At 35.8% G+C, this 27,973-nt stretch overlaps 1 protein-coding gene across 1 annotated transcript; it reads right to left on the bottom strand.

Moving 5' to 3' along the window:
• Window positions 1-499: 499 nt before the first annotated feature.
• On the bottom strand, window positions 500-27,973 carry LOC123526408 (D-2-hydroxyglutarate dehydrogenase, mitochondrial-like). The gene is made up of 10 exons (XM_045305539.2): window positions 27,528-27,973; window positions 18,146-18,240; window positions 16,366-16,468; window positions 14,732-14,925; window positions 13,971-14,139; window positions 10,381-10,557; window positions 9,643-9,752; window positions 3,846-4,017; window positions 2,596-2,689; window positions 500-1,308 (listed from the first exon to the last, which is right to left on the bottom strand). Exons 1-10 carry the CDS (start codon window positions 27,814-27,816, stop codon window positions 1,152-1,154), a joined length of 1,560 nt encoding a protein of 519 aa, XP_045161474.2. The 5' UTR covers window positions 27,817-27,973; the 3' UTR covers window positions 500-1,151.

The raw sequence follows: 27,973 nt of genomic DNA, 5'->3' as shown, positions 1-27,973 counted from the left end.
ATGGTAAGCAACTACTAATTGTTTTAGGTCAGCGACTACTAATTTTATAAGGTTACAGACTACTAATTTTATCAGGTTACAGACTACTAATTTTTAAGGTCAGTGACTACTATTTTCTTAAGGTTAGAGACTACTAATTTTTAAGGTTAGAGACTACTAATTGTTTAAGGTCAGCTACTACTAATTTTATAAGATTACAGACTACTAATTTTTAAGGTCAGTGACTACTATTTTCTTAAGGTTAGAGACAACTAATTTTTATGGTTAGAGACTACTAATTGTTTAAGGTCAGCTACTACTAATTTTATAAGATTACAGACTACTAATTTTTAAGGTTAGACTACTAATTTTTAAGGTTACAGACTACTAATTTTTTAAGGTTACAAACTACTAATTTTTTAATATAGAATGTGTCTAAAAGGGAATCTAATTTGCGTCAACACTAGTGTACTAAGGATTGTTACAATATTCTCAGGGTGAAATTGTCCAAATGTGTACATAAACTTATTCATGATTCATTTATATTTATTCAAATTAATACGCATACCTATACAATCACTTAAATTTGCATCATTTGATTAATACATACAATTATCACAGATCTGCTAGGTGTAAAATCATGAACAATTATATAAACAACAGCTGTCACTATGACTAGAATACTCTGGAATAAATATACCGACTGACTTGGGTTTTAAGGCACGCCAACACAGTGAATGATATATGGCACCAAACCAGACAAGAAATTTATGTCTCTATCTCCTTAACATCGAAAAATATGGAATCAATTTTTTTTTTATTCCTGCTGGAAACACAAAGATACAGCAAAGTGAAGTGTCCAGACCCTCCAAGTCGCTTCTTACAATCATTCAAGGGTAGGATAGTGAATACAGTCAAACCTGTCTATAAAGACCACCCATAGGGAGAGTGGGAGGTGGTCTTTATTTACAGGTTAAAATACACTGTAAATGTTCAATGGGAAACAAAACACATGGTCTTTCGAGCCAGGTGGTCTCTGTTCACAGGTGGTCTTTAACACATGTTTGACTGTACATAAGTTATTCCAAAACCAGGTCAAGGTAATGATTATTAAAATTATAAAACAGATTTCAAACTTTGTGCTGTATCCCTTCTAGGTGAGACTGTTTATGCTAATCATCAGGTAAAGTCTTATAGGGATTCATAATTCCCTTAGGGTCAAATATTCCTTTAATATTCTTCATGACCGTGACTGCTGACCGTGACTTGCTGTGATAGATAAATTGTCTTTTCTTGAAACCTAAACCATGTTCAGCACTTATACTTCCCCTGAAAATGCAGAGATTCTAGTGAATACATATTTATATACTGGTATGTACTGAACATACTTACAAACACGGTTATATTTGAAAGAATTACTAGTACATAAATTTGATTTCAGTTTCAACCATTATCAACAAGAATACTTCAGTTCCAAGCTTTCGTTTAGCATTATTTTAGTTTCAAATCTATGTTAAAAGGTATCCAAATGTCAGGTTGTGTTCCACTGTATGAAATTACTTCAGTTTCAAGATATTATTCAGTTTTCTCTGTTTCAATCCATTGCTCTACAACTTCAAGCCATTACTAAAACTATAGTAAGTTATATTGCCTATAGTGCTGCATCTTTGGCACACAACACTGCTTTGCACCATTAAAACATAAAGAAGAAGATGCTTTTGTAGAAAAGCGCATGTCTCCTTCAATGTATAATCATACAGACAAGAAGTCAAAAGCGGACAGGAGTGAAAGTCAAATGGCTGCAATAGGGATCATGTAATTGGCATGTATTGGACATCCCATCCCACTAACTTTCAACACTTTAGGCCTAGTGATTCTCAAATTATGAATTGGAAACCATTTTCCATGTTCAGGCCCCTGTGACCTTGAGGTTTGATTGAGTAACCCCAACATCAATATTTATGTTTATCTACTCTGCATGTCCATTCATCTTAATAAGTTTCAACATTCTGGGTGAAGTGATTATCAAGCTATTGATTGGAAATACTTTTCTATGTTCAGTCCCCTGTGACCTTGAACTTCGATGGAGTGACCCCCAAAAAGACTAGGGGTCATCTACTCATGAAGTCCTATCACCCTATGAGGTTTGAAGGTTCTAGGTCAAATGGTTCTCAAGTTATTGACCAAAAATGAATTTCCATGTTCTGTCCACTATAACTTTGACCTCTAATAGAGTGACCCCAAAATCAATAGGGTTCATCTACTCTGCATGTTAAATCATCCTATGAAATTTTAACATTCTTGGTCAAGTAATTGTCACGTTATTGATCGGAAATGGTTTTCTTTCTTCAGACCCCAGTGACCTTGACCTTTATCAGAGTGAACCCAAAATTAATAGGGGTCATCTAATCAGCATGGCCAATCATCCTATGAAGTTTCAACATTCTGGGTCAAGTGGTTCTCAAGTTACTGATTGGAAATGGTTTTCCATGTTCAGCACCCAGTTATTGATCGGAAATGAAGTGTGGCAGATTGGCAGACTTATAGGGCAAAAACAATATGTCTTCTGGGGAGACATAATTCATTTTTACATGTAGGCTATACAGTCAGAATTACCTGTATTTTGCCACCCAGTCATAAATAAATGGTTCAATTAACTCCATGACTTCTGTATTATACTCTGGTGTTGTCGCATTCAGATGCAAATTGCCTGAAATTGTAACATGAGAATTTGGTAAACACGTGTTCCAACCATGATAGCTTTACTGACTTGTCTAGCAATCTTGGAAGTAAAATCCTTTCACTAAATCTATCATAGTTCCATACAAAAAAGATAAAGCAACTATCGGAACAGATGTTATGCCTGATTACATGGATAGAATAGCTGTGTGTCCATAGGTCATTGATACCTCAACTCCCTGCCAGTACAGAGTTATCTGACACTCGTTGACAATGACAACTAAGTAAAGTTTAATACTACATTGTGTTGGGTGTAAGAGTCTACATCTTGGGTCTGGATACTACAAAAATCATTATTAAAGAAAAACAATGTTTATTTTCAAATACGAATTTCATACAAACGCATAATAATGTGATAGGATTGAGGAGTAAGTTAAAATCTCCTTTTTGAGAAACAACTTCACATGCTGAATGATATTCCTATATAGGAGAGATTGCCATGACTTCACACATTAACACATGTTTATCTGGTGGTGGGCAAAACAAATGTTTTTACATTTTTTGTGTATGGAATTGTAATTTTTAATTCTAAGACACTTTTTTGCTCATTTATGGATTTTCAAAATTCAAAAACACAATTTTCATATTTTCATATTCAAATATCTTTTCTAAATGAATAACCGTTTTAAATGATATATAGTTTAATAGCGGTGTAATGATGTTCAAAACTTTTAGAAAAACACTAAGTTAAGCATTCATAATAAATCCATTTGATTTTGAAATAATAATTAAAAGTGATAAATAAATTGCTTGTTTTATAACTTTCCATTGATCAAAAAATTATTGATATAATTGTGTTTTAAGAAAATTTAGGCCGTTAGAAAAACATCACTGTTTCCAAAAAACATGGACCTGCCCACCCAATCGCTGTCTTATCAGTTCTAAAAATAGAAAATACAACTGATTTGTATACAAACACGATCTCTCCTATAAGTTAGACATTATGTCAAATTATTATTACTTTTTCAGATAATACTTTTAGGCTCTTTAAAAGCCACACTTTAGCAATGACTTTGTTTTATAATGTTTCTCATATCAATAACAACAACATAGAAATTTTCCCAACCATATCTACTGAATGCTATCACTATGGCATGCACAAAGTCAATTAAAAGAGTTAAACTCACCATCACCAACATGGCCATATCCGACAACTCGAGTGACCTTGTCACCTAACCTGTCCCTCATATCACTGACCAGACCATAAAAGTTCTCCAATGGCAATGACACGTCGTACTTATAGCAGTATCCATCATGCATCAAACCTTCTGCAACACGTTCCCTTAAATTCCATATATGCTGTTTGGAGAAAACACAGTAGCATTAGAATATTATCTAAAGCAGATATTGACTTGTCTGCATGTTATACTAGTTTCATTCACTGTCTTTCAACAGAATTTCAGTTATGTTATGGCAGACAGTTCAGCTAAACAGTGTTCCTGGATTCAGTACAAACCTGTTCCCCACAAGTAATGCCAACTTCCCCACATGGTTCAGAGGTGGAGGACAAATGATTTCAGACACAATGTTTTATCAAATCACCAAGGAGAACATACGTACAGCTTGCCCGAGGATAGAACTCACAATCCCGCAATCCTTAGATCAATGCTCTCCCCTATTGAGATAAGGTGGCTGGCTTCTACTGATTTGAAGAAGTTTTTCAGTTTCAAATGGACTGTGTGCCCATAATCTTTTACCTTCTGGACAAAAGAAAGGCAGGAATCATGTACTGAAAACACGCACTCATCCTAGAAAGGTGTTCAGTCTTCCAGTCTCTGTGACCTAAACCCCCCTAATTTAGCAACTTATTCCTTCAAGAAAGACCAACTAAACACCCAAAGCATTCTCAAGTCTTTCATTGGAAACTGTTTTCAGTCTCTATGTCATTGTAATCTTGACTAGTGAGCTAGTAGATCCTAAAAACAAGAGCTGTCACAGGAGACAGCGCGCTCGACTATTTCGATGCTGGATAGTGAAACTGGGCACATCTGGGGAAACTAGAGCTGTCACTGGAGTGTTTAATGACTCCAATTGTGGATGAAGATATTACACAATAGCCTGAGTCTATGTCAAAAATATCAACTTAAAGTAATAAGAGAGGTAAAAATAAAATGTATCAAAACACTATATAAGTATATCCTAAGCAAAAAGGGACATAATTCATTAAATATTGGTGCCAGAGTTATGCACCTTGTGTCATATGGTGTGGGTGATGATGCTGAACAACTATTTTAAGTTTGAATCAAATCCATTCAGTAATAACAGAGACAGAGTGAAAGTGCATCAAAACTTTAACCTAAAATTCTAAGTAAAAAGAGGGAATAATTAATGAAAAATTGGTGCCAGAGTTATGCACCTTGCACCATATGGTGTGGGTGATGATGTTGAACAACTATTTTAAGTTTGAATCAAATCCATTCAGTAATAACAGAGACAGAGTGAAAGTGCATCAAAACTTTAACCTAAAATTCTAAGTAAAAAGGGGGAATAATTCATGAAAGATTTGTCCCAGAGTTATGTACCTTGTGTCATATGATAAGGGTTATGATGTTGAACAATTGTTTAAGTTTGAATCAGATCCATTCAGTAATAACAGAGATAGAGTGAAAGTGCATAAAACTTTTACCTGAAATTCTAAGTAAAAAGGGGAATAATTCATGAAAAATTGGTGCCAGAGTTATGCATCTTGTGTCATATGATGTGGGTGATGATGCTGAACAACTATTTTAAGTTTGAATCAAATCCATTCAGTAATAACAGAGGTAGAGTGAAAGTGCACCAAAACTTTAACCTGAAATTCTAAGTAAAAAGGGGGAATAATTCATGAAAAAATGGTGCCAGAGTTATGCACCTTGTGTCATATGATGTGGGTGATGATGTTGAACAACTATTTTAAGTTTGAATCAAATCCATTCAGTAATAACAGAGATAGAGTGAAAGTGCATCAAAACTTTAACCTGAAAATCTAAGTGAAAAGGGGGGATAATTCATGAAATATTGGTGCCAGAGTTATGGCCCTTATGTCAGATGATGTGGATGATGATGAGGAATAAGTATTTCAAGTTTGAATCAAATCCATCAAGTAATTACAGAGATAAGTTGAAAAAAGAGAAAGTGACTTTAACCAAGGTGGGGACGCGGAAAGACGCCGACACCGGGGCGAGTAGGATAGCTCTCCTTATACTTCGTATAGTCGAGCTAACAAAAGGGACCATCTACTGACCAGAGAAAATCATTGTACGGTGTTTGACTGCACTGAAGGCGTATGTTCTTCCCTTATCTGAAGTTGTTTTCACACTTGACGTCACTGTGACCTAGTTTTAAGTCCAGATAACCCAGTAATGATCTGCTAAAGATTTTATAGAGTATGATATTCAGACCAAGTTTCCATAAGATTCTGATGACAAAATAGTGATGTCTTGAGTGATAAGAACCAAACTGTACATGAAAGATGACGGACACAGGGCGATCACAATTGTTCACCTTAAGCAGTTTGTTTCAGGTAAGCTCAGGTGAGCAAACATCTGCTTCTCTCCATGAAAATACTTGAAAATGTAAGATATAATGGAATGTGAAACAAATCTGTTTGTAAAACACATATGCCTCACATGATGGCCTACTGGAAGATACTGTTTGTGTAATTATCAGTCTCGAGTATCGTTTGACCTACCCATACCCAAAACAAAAGAAACAAGCAAATTCGAAGAATTGGTATCCCCCGCCGAAAGGGTTTATGGTGAGGAATGGCAAAAAAATATGTCCGGCAAAAAGTTAAGGATGTTAATAAGAAGCAAATAATTTCATTAGTCAAAATCAATTTAACAGAAAACAAATGTTTATTTTAAGAGTACATAATAAATGTATGATACTTTGATCCTGACTAAAGAATTTATTTTGAATGGGATATGCTTACTGTAATAAGCTTAGCTTTTAAAATTAAATGCAGATATTGAAATGTGCCCTTGAAGTTTAACTGGAATGAAATATTGTCTTTGAGTGGTCTGGCACCAGATGTTGCTGTTTAACATGTACATTTGAACTTAAAAGAACAGATGTCCTTAAGAGAACACAATCAAGTAAGATATCTTGAACATGGCTCAGGGCAAGGTTTGTGCAGTCACAACTTAACATGTTGAATGTTTGAACATTTAAAAAAAAAAAGGAATGAAAATATATATATGTATATATATATAGATAGATATATGTATATATTTATTTTTTAAGGGGGTGGGGGTGCGGGGGAACGGGTGAGGAAACAAAATTTCACATGTTGAAATATTGATGGAAAATTAAAAATGAAAATAAAATTAAAAAAAAAAAATGGGTGAAGTGGGGGTGGGGTGGGGGGCAGAGGATGCATGATCAGTGGTGGGTGGAGGTGGGGGAATGGTACAACTTGCATCATGTTGATAAATATTCATGGAAGGTTTGAAAAAAATCTAAAATAAGGAATGAAAAAAAAAATCTTTTGTGGGGGCAAGTGGGTTACCAGGACTGGTGTGGGTGTGCAACTTCACATGTTTATAATTAATGTTCATAGGAAAGAAAAAGAAATTTAATGAAATTCTGCCAAATGGTAAGTTTGTTATGTACAAAGATGTGGATTTTTAGACAATTAAAGGGCAATAACTCTGAAGTTACAAAAGAAATCCCTACGAAATTGTGTGTGCACAACCACATTATAGTGCTCAAAATTCTTTTTAAGTTTCATAGTTCAAGTTCGAATATATCAAAAGTTATGTTGCAGAAATTGCCGTATCTATAGATCTATAGTACCGTATATAGTTAACACTAGAAACTTCTAAGGGCCATAACTCTGGTGTTACTAGGGCAATCTGACTGAAACTTGATGGGCCCCATAACCTCATAGTGGTGAACATGTATATGAAGTTTGTTTGAAAAAAAATCTTAAATAAGGAATGATTTTTCTTTTGAGGGGGGTGGGGAGAGGGGTTAGGAGGGGGAGGGGTGTGATCAAGGTAAGGGGGTGACCAGGTGTGGGTGCACAACTTCACATGTTTACAATAAATGTTCATGGAAAAGAATGAAAGAAATTTAATGAAATTCTACCAAATGGTAAGTTTGTTATGTACAAATATGTGGATTTTTATAAAATTAAAGGGCAATAACTCTTAATTTACAAATGAATGCGAACGAAATTGTGTGTACACAACCACATTATGGTGATCTAAATTCTGTTTAAGTTTCATAGTTCTAGGTCAAATATATCAAAAGTTATGATGCAGAAATTGACATATTTATAGTACCCTATATAGTTAACAGTAGAAACTTCTAAGGGCCATAACTCTGGTGTTACTAGGGCAATCTGACTGAAACTTGACGAGCCGCAAGAACTCATAGTGGTGAACATGTATATGAAGTTTTATATAAATATTCCCAACCATTTCCTAGATATGGCTCCGGACGGAAGGACGGACGGAGAGACGGAAGGACGGATGGAAAGATGGATGGAAGGACGGACGGACAATGCCAAAACTATATCCCTCCGACTTTCGTCGGGGGATAATAAGGTTCATGCACTGACAATAATGCTAGAAAGACCAATCACCATCCTCTTTATCCTTCAGCTATAAACCCTAAACCAGTTTAATCTCTAGGTCATGGTGACATCGACCTTTGTCCTTCTGACTCCCCCTCCCCCACCTCCTAACCCTGTAAAAATGAAAGGGATCATATACTAACCATAGACAATGAAACTAGAAAGTTTAATGGCTGCACACCCCTGTTATCTCTAAACTGTTGTTCAGAAACACCTTTTACACTCAAAGCAACTGTGACCTTGCTCTTTGATACACTGGCAGGGGCCAAGCTGTCATTTGCCACTTGAACCAATTGGTGAATTTGCGATCAAAGTGGCGAATAAAAATCATGAGTGGTGAAAATGGAAAATTCTACATATTTGTTGGTTCTAAGTTGTAACCTCTGATTTTGACTGCTTCTTATAATTTGCCTATGATCTGGATAATTAAACATCACTTTAATACTGGTAACCAGTCAACATTTTATGCATTGTGTGAAGAAGCACATATTATAAACCTTTTGACACGTGGGTCTGATTCCCAAAACTGGTCATATACTGGCAACAGGCAACCATCATAAGAAATTTATCACTCCTACACTAAAGCATTCTCAATTTTTGTGTGTGAAGCTTTTAAAGTTCTGTGACTTTGTTTCTCGTTTTATTTTTGTTACGTTAGAGATACACCAACACAAGTGAGGTCATAGGATGACTATTAACATCAGGTTTTGATGGTGGAGGAAGACCCAAGATCTCTCTTAAGGCATTCTTTCCAGCATGGACTAGTACCTGGTACAACCACTGATCCTCCATACACCAGCCAGATGGCTTCTTCACATGAAGAAGTCTACATCTAAGTAGGGTTCTGAACCCATATTGTTTAAAGGAAAGAAATCCGAAGTCAGCGATGTTAACAACCTGGCCACAGAAGCCCCTCACCGTGACCGTGAGTTTCATAATGCCCCCTTAAGCAGTTCTGTCTTCTTAAGTTTTCCACAAGTATGAAACTTCTTCACATGAAGCACAGTAGCAAAAAAATGATTTCAATCAAATTGCTTTCTGTCTTCACATCACTGAACCATGTACTTTATCAAAAGAAACTTTTTGCTCTCCCTCAACAGAGCAAGCTGAGAAGGATAATTACTGTAAATCATTTAATTTCGTGGGCATGAAATTTCGTAGTTTTGGTCAAAACATAAATTTCGTGGGGATATGAATTTGTGGATTTCAACTTTTGAGCATAAAATGAATGGGAATTTTTTTTGTTCGTTGGGATTAAATTTTGTGGATTGACTCAACCACGAAATCCACGGAAATTAATCCCCCACAAATATTAATGATTTCACAGTAACTAAAATACCCTAATTACATGTAGTCTAATGTACCTGTATTTTTGAGTTTTCAGCAGCTACAGTACCATCCAAAACTTTACCAGATTCCATCATAGATTCTAGAAACTTGGTCAGCTTCTCTTCGTCATGGGCACTGTTTGAACCTATAGATTTGACATTGGCAATAGTTTTATTGTTGAATAAAACAGTATAATGCTATCTACAGAATTACTGAAGATAATAGGGTAAGGCTGTTTTAAATTTATCAACAACCAAACTACAGTGACAAACTTGTGTGTTTTAAACGACGAATACCTTCTAGGCATATACATTAGTAATCAAACAGTTTCTTTTTCATACTAAACTAGAGCTATCACTGAAAGAGATTTACCATATCTCCACTAAAATTCTTGGTTGAAAACTTCATTACGGTAATAAATAATATTCTTTGTATCCTTTATAATACAAATCATTGTACCTTTTCTGTTCAATCTCACAGAGTTACAAAGCTAATATTATGGCTCTTCTTCTTCTAATATGCATTTATTTTAAATAATTTTAATATGAGCTTAATATGCACAGAAAACAACAGTCTTGCTTCAAGTATCATGAAAGAAACCACCATTCTAGTTCAAATTTATTGAATAAAATTATGAATAACAAAGAACTTACTTAAAAGTTGCTTGAATGAAACAAATGCCAGGTTTCAATGAGGTCTTTTTATTGTCCTGAAGCGTATTTCAACTAACAAATATAACTGCAATTTAAAATATAATAAGCTTGCAACCCCACCTGATGTTTCTATAAGGACATAGAAAGGATGATCAGAGATTGGACTTGTCAGTTTTAGATTGTCTGTACCAACTCGAAGAGATTCTGCATCCAGAAATTCAAATGCCGACAAAATCTCTGCTAAGTTTTTCTTCGTTTCTTTAAAAACTTCAAGTACTCTGGAAAAACTGTCCACACCTGAAATAAAATGTCATCTGTCATATACAAAGAGTTGAATTTAATTCTAACTCTGAAGATTCTAGAATTGTTACATCAGCTTTCATGTGTGTTTATCAATTCTCTTAAGTAACAGTAAACAACTGACTCAAATATTACTTTGATAAAGTCTGCATGTCATTTTCAGCATATATATAAAATTGATTCATTTAAGTTAGCTTAGCACTACTTCATCTGCTATTAAATCTGGATTAGTTTAGCAACCGACACCTTTCCCACATGAATCACAACTAACTGAAAAGTCCCCCACATGAATCACAGGCAAATGACAATTTCCCCGAATGAATTATGAGTAAATGACAATTTCCCCTGAATGGATTACCAGTAAATGACAATTTCCCCTGAATGGATTACCAGTAAATGACAACTTACCACATGAAACACAAGTAACTGGCAATTTCCCCACATGAATCATGAATAACCAACAGCTTCCCCATATGTATCAAGAGTAACCAATCTTCCCCACACATAACATGCAACTAACAGCTTTCCCACATTTATCACGAGCATCTGACAACATCCCCATAATTGAGCCGCGCCATCATAAAACCAACATAGTGGGTTTGCGACCAGCATGGATCCAGACCAGCCTGCGCATCTGCGCAGTCTGGTCAGGATCCATGCTGTTCGCTTTCAAAGCCTATTGCAATGAGAGGAACTGTTAGCGAACAGGATGGATCCTGACCAGACTGCGCAGATGCGCAGGCTGGTCTGGATCCATGCTGGTCGCAAAGCCACTATGTTGGTTTTCCAATGGCACGGCTCATATTATAAATCTCAAGTAACTGACAAATCACAAGTATTTCACAAAGTCCCCACAAGAATCATGAGATGGAGGACATATTTATTATATTAAATAAAATTGTCTATCAAATTTACTAAGTAATAACAGAAACAGTGAAAATGTGTCGTGACTTCAACATGAAATATGATGTAACAGTGGGCATAATTCTAAGAGTTATGGAAGTGGACATATAATTATGATTAAAAAAAAAACTAAAAAACTCTTTTCTCAATTTCAACTAATTTAAGGGCCATAACTCAAGAATGACAAAGACCATCTGGTTGGTTTTCAATACTGACGGAGATAATATGTAAAGTTTGAACTGACATTTTTGACTAAATTTGACGAACATTGGACAAGAATAGCTATTATTTCACAGTCCATTTTTGCAATTTTCGGCAATTCGAGGGCCATAACTCAAGAGTGACTATGAGTATCCGGCTTGTTATCAAACATTTCTGAGATATCAGGCATGTTAACATTGTGTCCAAGTTTGGTGAACAATGGATAGGAAATGCTAAAGTTAGAGAAAGGACACTGTCAATTTTCACAATTCTAAGTTATTCAAGGGCCATAACTCCAGAGACACTAGGACAATCTGTATTATAGTAATAACACTTGGCCCAGATATTATGCCTATAAACTTTGTGCCCAAGTTTAGTGAATATTGGATAAGAACTACTATAGTTAAGAGAGCAGACACTCTTAATATTTCCATTTTTGAGTAACTAAAGCCCCATTCTCCAGAGTCACTTGGACAATCAAGCTGGTTAGCGAAAATGGCCAAGACATTATGCCAACAAGAGCTCATAGAACACGAAATTCCCCCTTAATGCATTCAGTAACTGCACAAGGAACAGAAATTGTTTGGTCACTGTGCACTGAATGTTTGACGTACTGACCTCAAGTCAATAAGTATGGGGCATTTACCAGTCATAAGTGACCTCCATACCAAATGTGATCTTAGACCAAAACATTCTCTTGTTATCTGCTTTTTGTTTTTTTTTTGTTGGATTTAACGTCGCACCGACACATGATCATATGGAACTTTCCAGCTTTAATGGTGGAGGAAGACCCCAGGTGCCCCTCCGTGCATTATTTCATCATGAGCGGGCATCTGGGTAGAACCACCTACCTTCCGTAAGCCAGCTGGATGGCTTCCTCACATGAAGAATTCAATACCCTGAGTGAGGCTCGAACCCACATCGATGATGGGGAAGTGATTTGAAGTCAGCGACCTTAACCACTCGGCCACGGAGGCCCCCTCTAGTTATTTCGCAAAAATAGTTCTACTGTTCTGGGTCAATGTGACCTTGACCTTTGACCTACTAATCTTAAAATCAATAGGGGTCATCTGCTGGTCATGGTCAACTTCCCTATTAAATTTGGTGGTCTTAGGCCCAAGCGTTCTCAAGTTATTGTCTGGAAATGGTTTAACTGTTCCAGGTCACTGTGACCTTTACCTTTGACCTACTGATCTCAAAATCATTAGGGGTCATCTGCTGGTCATGACCAACTTTCCTATCAGCTTTCATGATCCTAGGCACAAGCATTCTCAAATTATCGTCCGGAAACAGTTTAACTCTTCCAGGTCACTGTGACCTTTACCTTTGATCTACTGATCTCAAAATCAATAGGGGTCATCTGCTGGTCATGACCGACTTCCCTATCAATTTTCATTATCCTGGGCACAAGCATTCTAAAATTATCGTCCGGAAACCGTTTAACTCTTCCGGGACACTGTGACCTTTACGTTTGATCTACTGATCTCAAAATCAATAGGGGTCATCTGCTTGTCATGACCAACCTCCCTATCAACTTTCATGATCCTATGCCCAAGGATTCTTGAGTTATCATCCGGAAACCAATTGGTCTACGGACCAACAAACAGACCGACCAACATCTACAAAACAATAAACATAATAAACACTGTGACCTTGTGACCAAGTTTTGTGAACTTGAATGAGAACTACTGAAGTTTGAAAGTGGCCATGCACTGTCAATATTCTAGGTGAGTAGGACTGCTCTCAATAAACTTCATAGAGTACATTATGGTAATTTAGATACTCTGTGTGTACATATTAGTAATTTAGATACTCTGAGTGTACATATTGGTACTTTAGATACTCTGTGTGTACATTGTTGTAATTTAGATACTCTGTGTGTACATATTGGTAATTCAGATACTCTGCGTGTACATAACGGTTATTCAGATATGCTGTGTGTACATTGTGGTAATTCAGATAAGCTGTGTATACATTGTGGTAATTCAGATATGCTGTGTGTACATTGTGGCAATTCAGATATGCTGTGTGTACATTGTGGTAATTTAGATACTCTGTGTGTACATTGTTGTAATTTAGATACACTAGCTGTTTGTACATAATGGTAATTTTGATACTCTGTACATAATTGTAATTTAGATATGCTGTGTGCACATTGTTGTAATTTAGATACTCTGCTAGCTTTTATGTGCACATTATGGTTATTTAGATAATGCTCTTTGCATACCTGCATGCTTGCATTCGTGTTGTGCGTGCAAATTATTTTTAACATTCTACCAATATTTCTAGATTCTTTATTTTCTTACCAAGAAATGCTACATTGACAGCCTGAGGTTTTTGTGGGCACAATATGGCTGCCTTGGTGATAATACCCAGTGTTCCCTCTGAACCTATAAATAGCTGTTTGACATCATATCCTGTGTTATCTTTCCTTAATGATGACATGCAGTCCAAAACTTCACCATCAGGTAATACCTGCAAAAATATAACACTGGTCTGAGACTTAATGAAATTGTATGCTAATCTTTCACTAAAATATTTTATTATTACATCATAAAGTTAAATCTGTACTGCGTAGTATTTTTAACTTAAAAGTCCTATACATGTATACAAAAAAGTTTGCGAGTCCTAAATTCAGGCTTTGGGGAAATATTTCTTCCAAATAAATTAAGATTGCTCAGTGCATGTCAAAGTTACGGTCTAGACAATATGTAATATGACATTTGACCTTTGACCCATCCCCCAAGTGTGACTTTTACCTCCGAGATAGCGACCTGCGGTTTGCACTTGATACTATTTCTTCTTGAGACAAACATTTCAATTCCTCTATGCATGTCACAATTATTGCCAAGACAAACTTTAAAAAGTTCTTTGACATGTAAGTGTGCCCTTGATCATTGAGACAGGGGCCTGGCATTTTTGTGAGACATTTGGTCACGTTCATTCTAATATGATAAAAGAAAGATTGCTCCTTTAAACTGCATGTGACCTTGAATTTGTAATGTAATTATGCTTCACCAACTCAACTAATCATCATAATCTGAAAATTATTTGATAAGCAACTTACTGCCTCTAAACCTAGGACACTTCCATGTAGAGATCCGTATCTCAACAACCGTAAACCACCGGCATTGGTTGCTAGGTTACCTCCAATATGGCAGCTGCCCTTGGCACCCAAGTCTATTGGCATAGTTAGGTTGTGTTCTGAGACATAGTTGTCTAAGTTGCCAAGGATACAACCAGCTTGACACATTAATATACCTGCAATAAATAACTTTGATATGTACAACTAAATACACTAATTAAAATGCAATGGCATGTTTTACATGGTAACTTAGCTCAATGAAACATACATTACTACAAAGAAGAAGCCCAAGTACCAATAAAAACTTAGGAGTACCAAAAACTACATATGACATGCTAATGCCATGTTTTGTAACGAGCAGTTAATTATTTACCTAAATCCAATACCAGGTATTCAATGAATTTAATCATTTAATTTCATTTAATAGACTGAGTGAAACTGAATGTAGATTAATTTTTCAACACACACCCATAGTGTGCTAGTAGCTTGTTATTGTGTATGCTACCCTTTGGTATGGGTTATAAGATATTGTCATGCATAATTTTATCACTATTTAACATGTTTGACGTCGCAGGAGTGAAATAAAGCCATTGCATAAATTTGATAATACACTAGTGTAATAACGCTTTGACGTCGATGTTGTTTAAAGTATCGAAGATGTTGGTCAAACTGACTTGTTTTTAATAGTTAAAGAAAGTATGATTTTTTTATATTTTGGCTGGAAAAGCTTACATGTGATAAAAATATTACATCTGTGACTATCCACATTGAATTTATCAAACTTGTTGAATAAAATTGATAAAATGCTCAGCAGAGCCTCGCATTTTATTATTTTATTCAACGTGTTTAATAATTTCAATATGAAAAGACACTCATGTAATACCCTCTATTTATAAAACTGATACCGGTATATATATAAACTATGTCTTTAAGTGGGCATGCTTCCAGACTTTTATCTAGGTTTTTTTTTCCATTGTAAATAAATATTTATTTGTCAGGGATTATAAACAACAAGTGGAAACAAAATACTGGCAAAAATGTGTGAAGTTTGAAAGCATCTGGCCTAGTAGTTTCTGAGAAAGCTTAATATTTCAATTTCTACTGAAAACAGATCCTTTGAAATTTGACAGTCCTTGGCCAAAGCATTTTGAAGTTATTGACTGTAAACCATAGTCAGTCTCAAGGCCACTGTGACCTTGACTTTCTATCTACCGATAACAAGAATAACAAGTGACCAAGTATTGCAGAGGCAATACCGAAGTCCCCTACCAGTGACCTTGACCTTTAACCGACATAGTTCTCACTAGGATTTTCTAAGTAGGAGTCCTGGACTCCCTTCCTGGAAAAAGCTGGAGTCCCAGTATAAAAAACTGGAGTCCTATAGTTTTACCGGTCGCAAGTATTCTGCTAAAGTATTGTTTAACTTTTCAATGCAGCATGCAGAATGATGGCAAAAATTGACTGGCTGAATCCCTCCCAGGTAGTAATTACGAGACAGTGCTCATGCTCACCAGATAAATGAAAGAAATAAATCAGAGGTTCATCTCGTCTCGGGATTTTCACAATCCTCTGATGAATGAGAATGTTGAAGTGAAGAATAAAAATGTTAACAATACCTGAGAGAGTGTCTAAACTAATTATTTCATTCATTTGTTGCGTTGATATAATAACTTCATCAAACACAGGAACACTACCTCCAACCAGACCTGTATTTCCACCCTGAAAGTTGAATGATTTCCAAAGTTCATTTTTCACAGATTGTAGTAGTATTTAGAAAGCATGAAACCTAAAATTTATTATTATTATTATTTAAAAACTAGAATGTGTCTGTAGGATACAGGGTGTGCCCCCCACTGGTACATTTGTCACAAATAAGGAGCAATAATTCAAATGTTTGCAGTCTAAAGGGGGTAATATAGCCTAAACTAACATTTTATGAAAAGGATTCAGTATTCTAGGCCATATACTTCTTGAGCTATGAGCATAACAAACAAAAAATCCACTATTTTGGCTATTTCAAGGGCAGTAACTCTGTAATAAGCACTAAAATTCTCAAGAAGAGTGCCAAGTGTGCAAGGTCACATCATGATAAAGACTCAAGCAAGGTTTCATGAATTTACATCAAATACTTTTTGAGCAAGGCACATTATTAGGTGAAAATGTGCATTTTTGACTATTTCAGGGGCCAAAACTTTAAAAATAGGGGGTGGAGCCTGCCAAAAAATAAGAGGTGTGCAAGTTTATATCATGATAAAGACTCATGCAAGTTTTCATTCATTTATATCATATACTTTTTGAGCAAGATGCATTACAAGGTGAAAATGTGCATTTTTAACTATTTTAGCGGCAATAACTCTGGAAATAGGGGGGCGGAGGCAGACAAAAAATAGGAGGTGCGCAAGTTCATATTACGATAAAGACTTATGCAAGGTTTCATCCATTTATATGAAATACTTTTTGAGTTAGATGCGCCACAAGGTGAAAATGTGCATTTTTAACTATTTCAGGGGCCATAACTCTGGAAACAGGGGGGCGAACCCAGATGAAAAATAGGAGGTGCGCAAGTTCATATCATGATTAAGACTCATACAAGGTTTCATGAATCTATATCAAATACTTTTTGAGCTAGGCACATTATTAGGTGAAAATGTGCATTTTTGACTATTTCAGGGGCCATAACTTTAAAAATAGGGGATGGAGCCTGCCAAAAAATAAGAGGTGTGCAAGTTTATATCATGTATCATGATAAAGACTCATGCAAGGTTTTATCAATTTAAATCAAACTCTTTTTGAGCTAGGCGCGTCACGAACTTCGGACAGACGGACAAGACCAAATCTATATGCCCCCACCACTCATGGGGGGGGCGGGGGGGGTGTGCACAATTATCTTCTTGGAATAGTGTACTAAATACCAAGTGTTAAATGGTTCACTTTCTAAAACCTCTATGACCTTTGATCCTATCCCCCCAAAATAGGGTCCTCTTCATCTTTGATGTTCTAAAGTTGTAGATAATATACATACCATAGTCTGGAAATATTACAAGAAATTAAGTAATCATTTGAGTGTGATATGGAAACAGTGGTCATTTATATTAAGTACAAATGAACTAGTTCTTTCAATTTATAAGGTGACATATCACCCACAGGAACCTAATATCCTATCCATCAGCCACAACATGTCTATGATATGAAAAAGACCCCTCCTCTCTCTAAAAAAAAAAGCAAGTGTACTTTGTTTTATGGTGAGGAGGGTCTTTTTTATATATAGATTTGTGGTGGATTACAGATAGAATTTAAGCTTCCTGTGCATGGTTCAGAACTCTGAATTTCACCTTCTATCATCTTATATCTACTTGATTATGTCTTTCATACAGTAAATTTGCAAAAAGCGTATACCTGCGGTACTACAGCCAAGTTTCTTTCATTACACACTTTCAATATTGCTGACATGTCATCTGTGGTCTTTGGTTTAAGTAAAAGTTGACTAGCTCCTGCAGTGAGAAAGCAATTATAAAGTACATTTCAAATCCGAGTATAAAAATATTTCTTCACAGTTAACCCTTACCCTGCTAAATTTCTATGAGCTTGTCTATCTTTCAATTTGGACAGTACCATTAACTGTTAAAAAGGGTGCTTATCAAAAAGATACTGACTAAATGGATGTGCAGGCTGATCTTGGTCTGCAATGGTCGCAAAGGCAGAATCACTTGACGCCAGCAGGCTGAGGGTTCATTAAATTAATATCAATTTGTCAATATATGAATAAATGGAGTGAGTAAGTATTAAAGTTAATTTAATTAACTGTGAAGAATATACTTTTATCTTGGGTTTAACATTGTACCAACACAATTATAGGTCATACAGGGACTTTCCAGCTTTTGATGATGGAGGGAGACCCCAGGTGCACCTCTGTGCATGCTTTCATCATGGGCGGGTACCTAGGTAGAACCAACAACCTTCCATAAATCAGCTGGATTACTTCCTTGTGTAAAGGATAAATACAATGTTTAACCCTTAGCCTGCTAAATTTCTAAAATGGACTGTTCCAACATTCAGTTTGGGCAATGCCATTTATTATTCGAAGGGGTGTTCACTGAAAATTTACTAACTGAATAGCGAACAGTGCAGACCATGATCAGCCTGCACGGATGTGCAGGCTGATCTTGGTCTGTACTGGTCGCAAAGGCAAAACCAATCGCCGCCAGCAGGCTAAGGGTTAATGTTACGTGACAATGGGATAATCCATCAATAATGGGTATTGCAAATGCTGTAAACTGAACATTCCATTTAGATTCAGCAGACCATGAGTGAAAAATTTGTAACAACTAGAATTTGTGCAAAAAATAATATCATTTTAAAGAAAAACAATATTCTTCATAATTCAAAAACAGCTTAGTAACATACAGATTGCTCCACAGCATCCGGATTGATAAAAAATCAGAGAAAATGTCCATGCAGAATAAATCAAATGCAAAATATTTGAATCTGTAGTGTAAAATTGTTTTTCACAAAAGAAAATCAATATTGCACTTTTTGTTTCACAATTCTTCGGAAAATCACTAAAACTTCACAAGCTTAGGAAGAATTGTGCTTATTTTTCACGAAACAAGAATCTGTAATCCTATACTGGCACGCGAGTAGTCCCCGGACAGCAGTAGTCCCCGGACACCCGCAACGCTCTATTTTCGCGATTCTTCTACATATTTAAAATAATGTCATTTTAAAGAAAAACAATATTCTTCATAATTCAAAAACAGCTTAGTAACATACAGATTGCTCCACAGCATCCGGATTGATAAAAAATCAGAGAAAATGTCCAAGCAGAATAAATCAAATGCAAAATATTTGAATCTGTAGTGTAAAATTGTTTTTCACAAAAGAAAATCAATATTGCACTTTTTGTTTCACAATTCTTCGGAAAATCACTAAAACTTCACAAGCTTAGGAAGAATTGTGCTTATTTTTCACGAAACAAGAATCTGTAATCCTATACTGGCACGCGAGTAGTCCCTGGACAGCAGTAGTCCCCGGACACCCACCCGCAATGCTCTATTTTCGCGATTCTTCTACATATTTTTGTGCCTAATCATACAGACGCTTGTTTTGGAGAAGTTTATCAAGTTCATTTTTTCACAGGTAATCATTTGAGTATAATTATCGTGGAAATCCTACCCAGAGGTACTTGTTTACATTTTCACTGGCAGGGCTTCCGTTTTTAATGCGCATGCGCAAGAGAGGCCCCTCTGGCGGGTTTTAAAATTAAGGCTACATGTCTTTACTTCACGACTAGCAGACGATACATACACTTCTAACAAGAAAAGTTATTTTCTTTGTGACAACAATACTAATTTGCCAAAATATTAAAGAGGTGTTATAGCACTACATTGTCCAGATATCTGTAACTTAAGCATAATTATTCTGTTTTCTGTTGTCGCAATTTCCGTGTGGCCGGGACAAATAAATATGACGCAAACTTGTGATCTTTTTACAGTTACCGGTATATAAAATATCATTTGTCTTTTTCATAATTCCAGCACATATGGGCAGTTCCCGATAAATATATTCATGAAAAATTGGTGTCCGGGCATTACTATCGAGCATGTTAAAATTTGACGTTCTACAGACCCCTTTTCGGGCCTTGCTAATCCCCTGCGAACGTGACGTCATTTCACAGGAAAAACCCTAAACTGGTAATACCGGAGCTAAGGTTTGTATATATGTAAATCGTTTTTATTCTTGGTATTGGTTAAGCTTTTGAGGACGAAATATATGCGATTTCTGTCCAGGGACTACTCGCGTGCCAGTAGAGTATCTCTTGGATGAGTTAAAATGTCAAATATGTCAACATCCTAACCTTCCAACAAACATACACAAGTTCACAAATGTTATGTATGTATGAGTTGGGAGAGGGGCAGCGCATTTTACGTTGAGTCTATAGGCATCTGTGGTGTTCAATGCATTCTAGGCTTCAGGAAGTGATAAGGAGAAATGGGGAACAAACACGGTACTGACGTTTTACCTGACTGATGTGGAATAAACAGTGAATACAAAATAACAGATTTATAATGGAATCATCGTTAATATTTTTCACATGAACTGTTGACCAGTCACTGATTAAATTGATACCCAATTTATAAGTGTTGTTTAATTACATTTTCTAATATACTGATATAAGTATTGATCTATATAATATACTATCTACAGATCTTTTTTATGTGATACTAATGACTGTGATAGCTTAATTGATGCATACTTTTAATAATCCCATTTTCCACAAAAGTCTTGACCCATTGATAAGTCAATAGTACTTTTTGAGTATTTAAGTTGTTATGGTGGCTGATTTCTGCCGTCTCGTTCTGGCGTGTTGGCGCATTTGCAGGGCGCCAGAACAACAGGACTACAATTATACGCTCCAATACGACAAACAAGGCATTTGTCGTTCCGACGGGGGCGCCAACACGCTAAATTGTGAAGTTGTCGTCCTGGCGTTCTGGCGTCTTAGCGCGTTTGCAGGGCGCCAAGATGCCAAACACGACAAAATCCATATTTGTCGTTTTGGCGCGTTCACTTGTCGTCTTGGCGCGTTGGTGGCAATATGGATTTTGCCGTCTTGGCGCGTATAATTGTCGTGTTGGCGTCTTGGCGCCCTGCAAACGCGCTAAGACACCTGAACGCCAGCTTCCCAATTTAGCGTGTTGGCGCCCCCGCCAGAACGACAAATGCCTTGTTTGTCGTCTTGGCGCGTATAATTGTCGTCCTGGAAACGCGCCAACACGCCAGAACGAGATGGCAGAAATCAGCCACCATAAGTTTTCATTCTTTTTTTAATTTTTGTTATTATGAACCTTATTGGAAATAAGCTTTTAGCTTAAAGTAGTGTTATTTCTAGAGCTCAAAAAGGGCAGGGTGCTGTCAAAAAGGGGCAGGGGGCTGCCAAAAAGAAGCAGGGTGCTGTTTTTAACAGGAAAGTTATCGTAGTTGGGTTTCCAGATGTTAACAGTTATGTATTCATAACAGTTATGATTATTGCACATTTATCAAAGAATAAAGTGGTAAATGATATCTTCCCAAAACCAGTAACAGTGTTTACAAATGGGTTTTTACATTACTTTGTACACCTGGTCATAACATTCAAGCCTTTTTCTTAAAAATGTCACCAAGGATGTCAACTTATTCATGTGAATATGAAATTGTGGAGGCCTTTATATGTATATAAGCTTGAAACCATGCAACATATTACAACATAATGAAAAAGGTCTGTTTCAGGTCACATTGTAAACTAATATTTATCAAAATTCATTTTATACTGATTAGGTCTTTTGTCAACATTTCATTAACAGAAAATAGCTATAAAAATCTGTAAAAAAAATGTAAAAAAAATATATCCAAAATGAACTATCTTGATACTGGTACACCTTCGGAATGTCGTCTGTAAAGTGTTTTTTACTTAGTTTACTTGATGCATTAGGATAAACCAGAGATAGTTCCTTAAATTTTGATGTTACTCATCATAAAAAATATGCTGATTGTCAGCTCTTTTGAAGGAATTATGGAAAAATTGCATACAACATCGGGTGTTACAAAGTTAGAATCATGAACGAACATTCTAAACTTATTTTTGCGTTTGAAATTCAACAAATTTGTGTTTTTTCTAGTTGAAATTACGGTAGGATCGGACTGCACTGATATACATTTATTCTTATATTAAACAATGATCTAATTTAAGGCTTGCATGAAGAAATCTTACAGGGCGCTTTTCACGTGCTCGGTAATCAGCTGGCTTACGGACAATTCATTAATTGGCGCCATTTAGACAGTACAAAGGATCAGTGCTCTTTATCGATTAATTTTAACACTTCACTGATTCTCATCGACTGTGTGCATTCGCCATGACTTAACTCATTAAGGACGCAGATCGCATTTATGCGTTAATTTTAACTCTTATCGAGTACCGCATGTCGTATTTATCTGTCAAGAGATAACAGGCGTGTATGCCGAGGATCGCATAAATGCGCTATCCGCCTGATAGTACTGATAGTACTGTATGCCGCGTGACGTGATTTTACGTTTGTAAGAGTACCAACGATTGGACTGCTGTCAAAGTCAACCAATGAAAATATTTTACTCTAAAGATTTATAAAACCCGGAAGCGATCGAAACAATCAAAATATTTATCATTTAAGCATGTTTTAAGATATACTCATCACTAAATATCGGAATTAGAATTATCTTTCTTTTTTATTCAGTATTTTTAATTTTATTAAATAAAGTATAATTTTGTTCTTTCATAATGTCATTTCCTTTAAAGTTTAGCAATAGATGATATTTAAATAAATATAAAATAATCAAATAATGGCTGTTTTTCTATGTCCAATCTTTCTTGAACACACCCTATTACCTGATGTCCACCACGCCGAGGGATGCGGCTGCCACAGAGGTCAGAAATCAATAACGATGAGTAGTGGTGTTAGTTTTTTGAGCTGTATTTTTTTCATTTCGACTTTCCATGAAAATATTCTGGTGCAAGCATACGTGTAAATGCCTTAACATATTATATAATTAATCCTGGTCGCCAGCTTTGCGAAATAAAGAAGTATTCAGCTGTTTAAATGGGACGTTTATTAAAATTGATGCGAAAATCATATTCAACGGCCCAATTCGAAGTGTTTACAAAATATTTTGATCGAATTTACCTCACAAGTCAAACGATCAATCATCTGGGGATAATCCTGGCAAGTTTCAAGTCTGTCCGTACGTCTACACCGACGTCATTACCCTCCAAAGGGACCTGGGTATAGTTACGTATGATAAACTTTACCGCAGAGGGCATTTTTAAATGATGCCCATCCCACCGAGGAGTCAAAATATAGGATACCGTTTACGGCAGAGGGGAATTTGGTGTAAAAACGTCTATTTTGGCTGTTTGTTTCGCTTTTAAGTCTTGGGAGGTCATGGAATCATTTGCAGTATGCATTGTTTATATACTTATGTTTAATAATGGGCGATTTTCAATGGCGAACACCGCTGTAACACTGTTAATCAGTCTAGATTGTATTTCTGTCTCCGACATTGCATACTATCTGCTACATGTATAGATTGGTTCTGCTGCTGTAAATGTTCATTTTGTAAATTCATTTTTGTTTCAATTTCTTTTATGATGAAATATACAGAAATAATGATATCTTAAGTCCTGGTACTTGCGTTCTTGCAGGATTCTGTGTTGAAGTTACGGTTAATATTAGGTATTAAATCGCTTTTGCATTTATCATATACAGCTTTCATTTAAATACACATAAAATCATATAGTTAAACACAGTTTGTCGAGTAGTATATTTAAGCATATATATTTGAAATGCATGAGAATTGTTTAAAAAAAGCTAAGACACTGATTTGCAGCTTACGCTAGAGTGATTGACCATTTAAGTACATGGAACTGGAATAAGATGAAAACATTTGGAATGCTGGATATAGGACAGAAAACATATACCGACGTGATTCCAAAAGAAAGTGAAATATTCATTTCTAGTGACCAGCGTGTGGGCATGTATCGAAGTTACAGGGAAAAATATCAAAATTGAATACATCTTTAAAGTTTTCAAGAGAGATCGATCAGAATGAAATCTTCATTTCAGATAGTAACTCGGTAATAACAGATGGTTTAGTTATTTCCATTGCATTTTGATAGATCTCTCTTGACATGACAATTAACTAAATGGTCAATCACTCCAGTGTTAACTTCAAAATCATTGTTACAGTAATAACACGTGTATGCCTTCATCTTTGGTTCTGAAATTGAATACAAAATAAATTGTTTAGAACATTTCTGTAAACGATTAATGAATAACAGCTTTATTTAGAACCGATCACTTGACTTATGCCACTGACAACAAATATATTTAAATTTTCTAGCCTAACGGATCTTTTATGTAGAACTATGTTACTATCAGTAGCCTCTTAGTACGAAAGCTTGATAATGCAAAACAATTATTACTTGATATTAACCTATATTCAACACTGAATCCAGCAAGAACGCAAGTACCAGGACTTAGGATTTCATTGCTGGCAGCAAATGTCTGTATATTATGATAAAAAAGAAACAAAAATGATTTTACAAAACGAAGACTTTCAGTGGCAAAACAACTCTATACATGTACAGTATCAGATTGTATGCAATGTAGGAGAGATATATATATATATATGTATAAATACAATCTAGACTAGTTGCAAAACGATTTATCATTTGATATAAACCGTAAATTCAACACTGAATCCAGCAAGAACGCAAGTACCGATACCATCAGGACTTACGATATCATTATTTCTGTATATTTCATGATAAAAGAAATTGAAACAAAATTGAGTTTACAAAACGAAGACTTATAGTAGCAAAACAACGTCGGAGATAGATAGAAGTTCAATCTAGACTGATTACCACCGTGTTACAGCTTTGTTCGCCATTGAAAATCGCCCATTATTAAACACAAGTATAAACAATGCATACTGCAAATAATTCCATGACCTCCCAGGTCTCAAAAGCAAAACAAACAGCCAAAATAGACATTTTTACACAAAATTTCCCTCTGTCGTAAACGATATCCTATATTTTGACTCCTCGGTGGGATGGGCATCATTTAAAAATGCCCTCTGCGGTAAAGTTTATCATACGTGACTGTACCCGGGTCCCTTTGGAGGGTCATAACGTCGGTGTAGACGTACGGACAGACTTGAAACTTGCCAGGATTATCCCCAGATGATTGATCGTTTAACGTGTGAGGTAAACCCGATCAAATTATTTTGTAAACACTTCGAATTGGGCCGTTGAATATGATTTTCGCATCAATTTTAATAAACGTCCAATTTAAACAGCTGAATACTTCTTTATTTCGCAAAGCTGGCGACCAGGATTAATCATATAATATGTTTAGGCATTTACACGTATGCCTGCACCAGAATATCTTCATGGAAAGTCGAAATGAAAAAATACAGCTCAAAAAACTAACACCACTTTTCACCGTTATTGATTTCCTACCTCTGTGGCAGCCGCATCCCTCGGCGTGGTGGACATCAGGTAATAGGGTGTGTTGAATATTGCAGTTTTCCATATTCATGTTACTTCATTTGGCCTGTAAAACAATTTTGCAAATCAAAATAATAGTAAATTTTAAATTATTGATTAGATCATGAATTGTAGTATCAGTTGTGAAAATTTCAGTTTTATTCATCTTTTATAAACAGATGTTTGTCCCTAATTTTGATCAAAGGATGCCTAGATCTTATCGATTATTGATTATCATTGAAAATCCACAGGCATACAAAGCAGATAAATTGATAAGTGGCTCAGGAATGTATCGGAAAATTGATACCAGTAATTAAGCAGCGATATGGCTGCAGGTATTAATGAGTTAATTTACTGACCAAAAAATCAGCGAGGCATATCTATAGGATAAAGGGCGGGATTTAGCAGAAGATCAAAGGCAGGAGGGCATATTTTAAGGGCAGCGTGGCGGCAGTTAAAAAGGGCAGGGTTGCATTGTCATATCTTGTCAGAATATTAATAATCTCTAGAATTTGCAATAATGTTTTTTTCAGGGACAAAGGATAAAATCCTTCAGTTTTTTTATCACTTACTATATACTGGTTGGCGACCCCGAATTTTGGACGACCCAGAAAATCGAACAGTCGCGTAAACGCTTATTTTGGCGTAATTTTTTATCATTTCTTGACAAGTATACAAAGACTCTTGCATTATGTGCAACATCATCTGCAATTATTGCAAATCAGTAAGTTAAACCTTCAAAAATGGAATATTTACATTTGTTCACGAAATGTTGTGACAGCTCTCACAGGGGGAAGCTGCATGTGCTTCCAGTGTGCATGCGCATACATGTTTTGATGCCCAAACATTATTCAATTATTAACTCATCTACAATCTGCTAAATGCCGACAAGAAAATTGCGAGTTATAAAACAAGTATCAATGTTTTCCCATTAATACCACGAGTTAAATGCGTTTAAAAACAAAGAAAAATATCAAACAGGGAGTGCCACGCACCAAAAGCGCAGCCTCCTCAAAACGAATCCCCCAGCACGCAAACGCGTGCACCACACTCACACTCAAATTGTTTTACCTAAAATTTTGTGTCGTATGTAGGCCAGCTGGATTTTTCAAACTCTCAGCAGCATCAAACATATACAGTTGAATGTAAACAAAGTTAACAATACTTAAAATGTCTTTTTATCATCAAAACCGACCTAAACGTGATTCTGCCAAACAGAAGTGATAATAATTTGTTTTTTCCTACTGTCTGATTTCTGGGTCCTGCAACACGCTGAAAACGTTAAATTTACGTACCCTCCTTCGGGCCTTAGTGCCGTGTTCAGTTTATTTTTATATACAAACAAATTTTTGTTTAGCGACACCGAAGAACTGAACTTGATCCAGGTATCATTTCATGAATCTTGAATTAAAAATTAAAATATGACAGATGAAAAGGTTGTGAAATTGTCCGAATCTGGGTCGGCAACCAGTATTCAAAACAACGTTAACAAACAAGAACTGATGAAAAAAATGTACTTGATTTTTGAAAACATCTCTTTATTGCTGACTTTTGTGTGCTCTTTGTAAATACCATATTTAGAATTCATATCGATTCTCTAGACAGCTAGTACACAGGTTGTTCAGCATGTTCAGAGGTTGAATTAATGGACATCTACAGTGGATCTCTAGACTCCGAGTCAAGAGGTCTGGTTATTGGATCTCTGGGCATAAGTGTATTTACCTCTGCAGTTCTTAATCCAATCTGTGTTGTAACCCTCTAATTCTGATGGTTCAGTTATAACTCTTTCAGCACCTGGTAAAATCCTTTCAAACATTGCAACATCTGCATCAGTCACCTTGGAATAATTGCCCCTTTTCAATTTCGGATAACGCACGCTCGTAAGTTCTGTATCACGTCTTGATGAAATATGAAATCTTTTGACACAAGTTTTGTAGCCATTTTTAACAATACTTTCGGTCCATTTCATTCGATTACTTCTGATTAACAAAGAGCAAATTACCTTATCCATTGTGGCTATTTGTTAAATAAAGTTATTTGCTCTAAAGAATTTCTTCCTTTACAAGGTGACAACTTAAACTGACCTTAAATTACACTAAAAAGTTAAGGATATAAAATGCTCCAAATTATGACAGCCATTCCAACAGAGCTATCCGCATTCTATTGGT

This window comes from Mercenaria mercenaria, chromosome 14 (assembly GCF_021730395.1).
Source record: "Mercenaria mercenaria strain notata chromosome 14, MADL_Memer_1, whole genome shotgun sequence".
Taxonomy (NCBI): Eukaryota; Metazoa; Mollusca; class Bivalvia; order Venerida; family Veneridae; genus Mercenaria; species Mercenaria mercenaria.
Note: the sequence above shows the minus strand (reverse complement) of the source record. Positions and strands in the feature narration are given on the sequence as shown.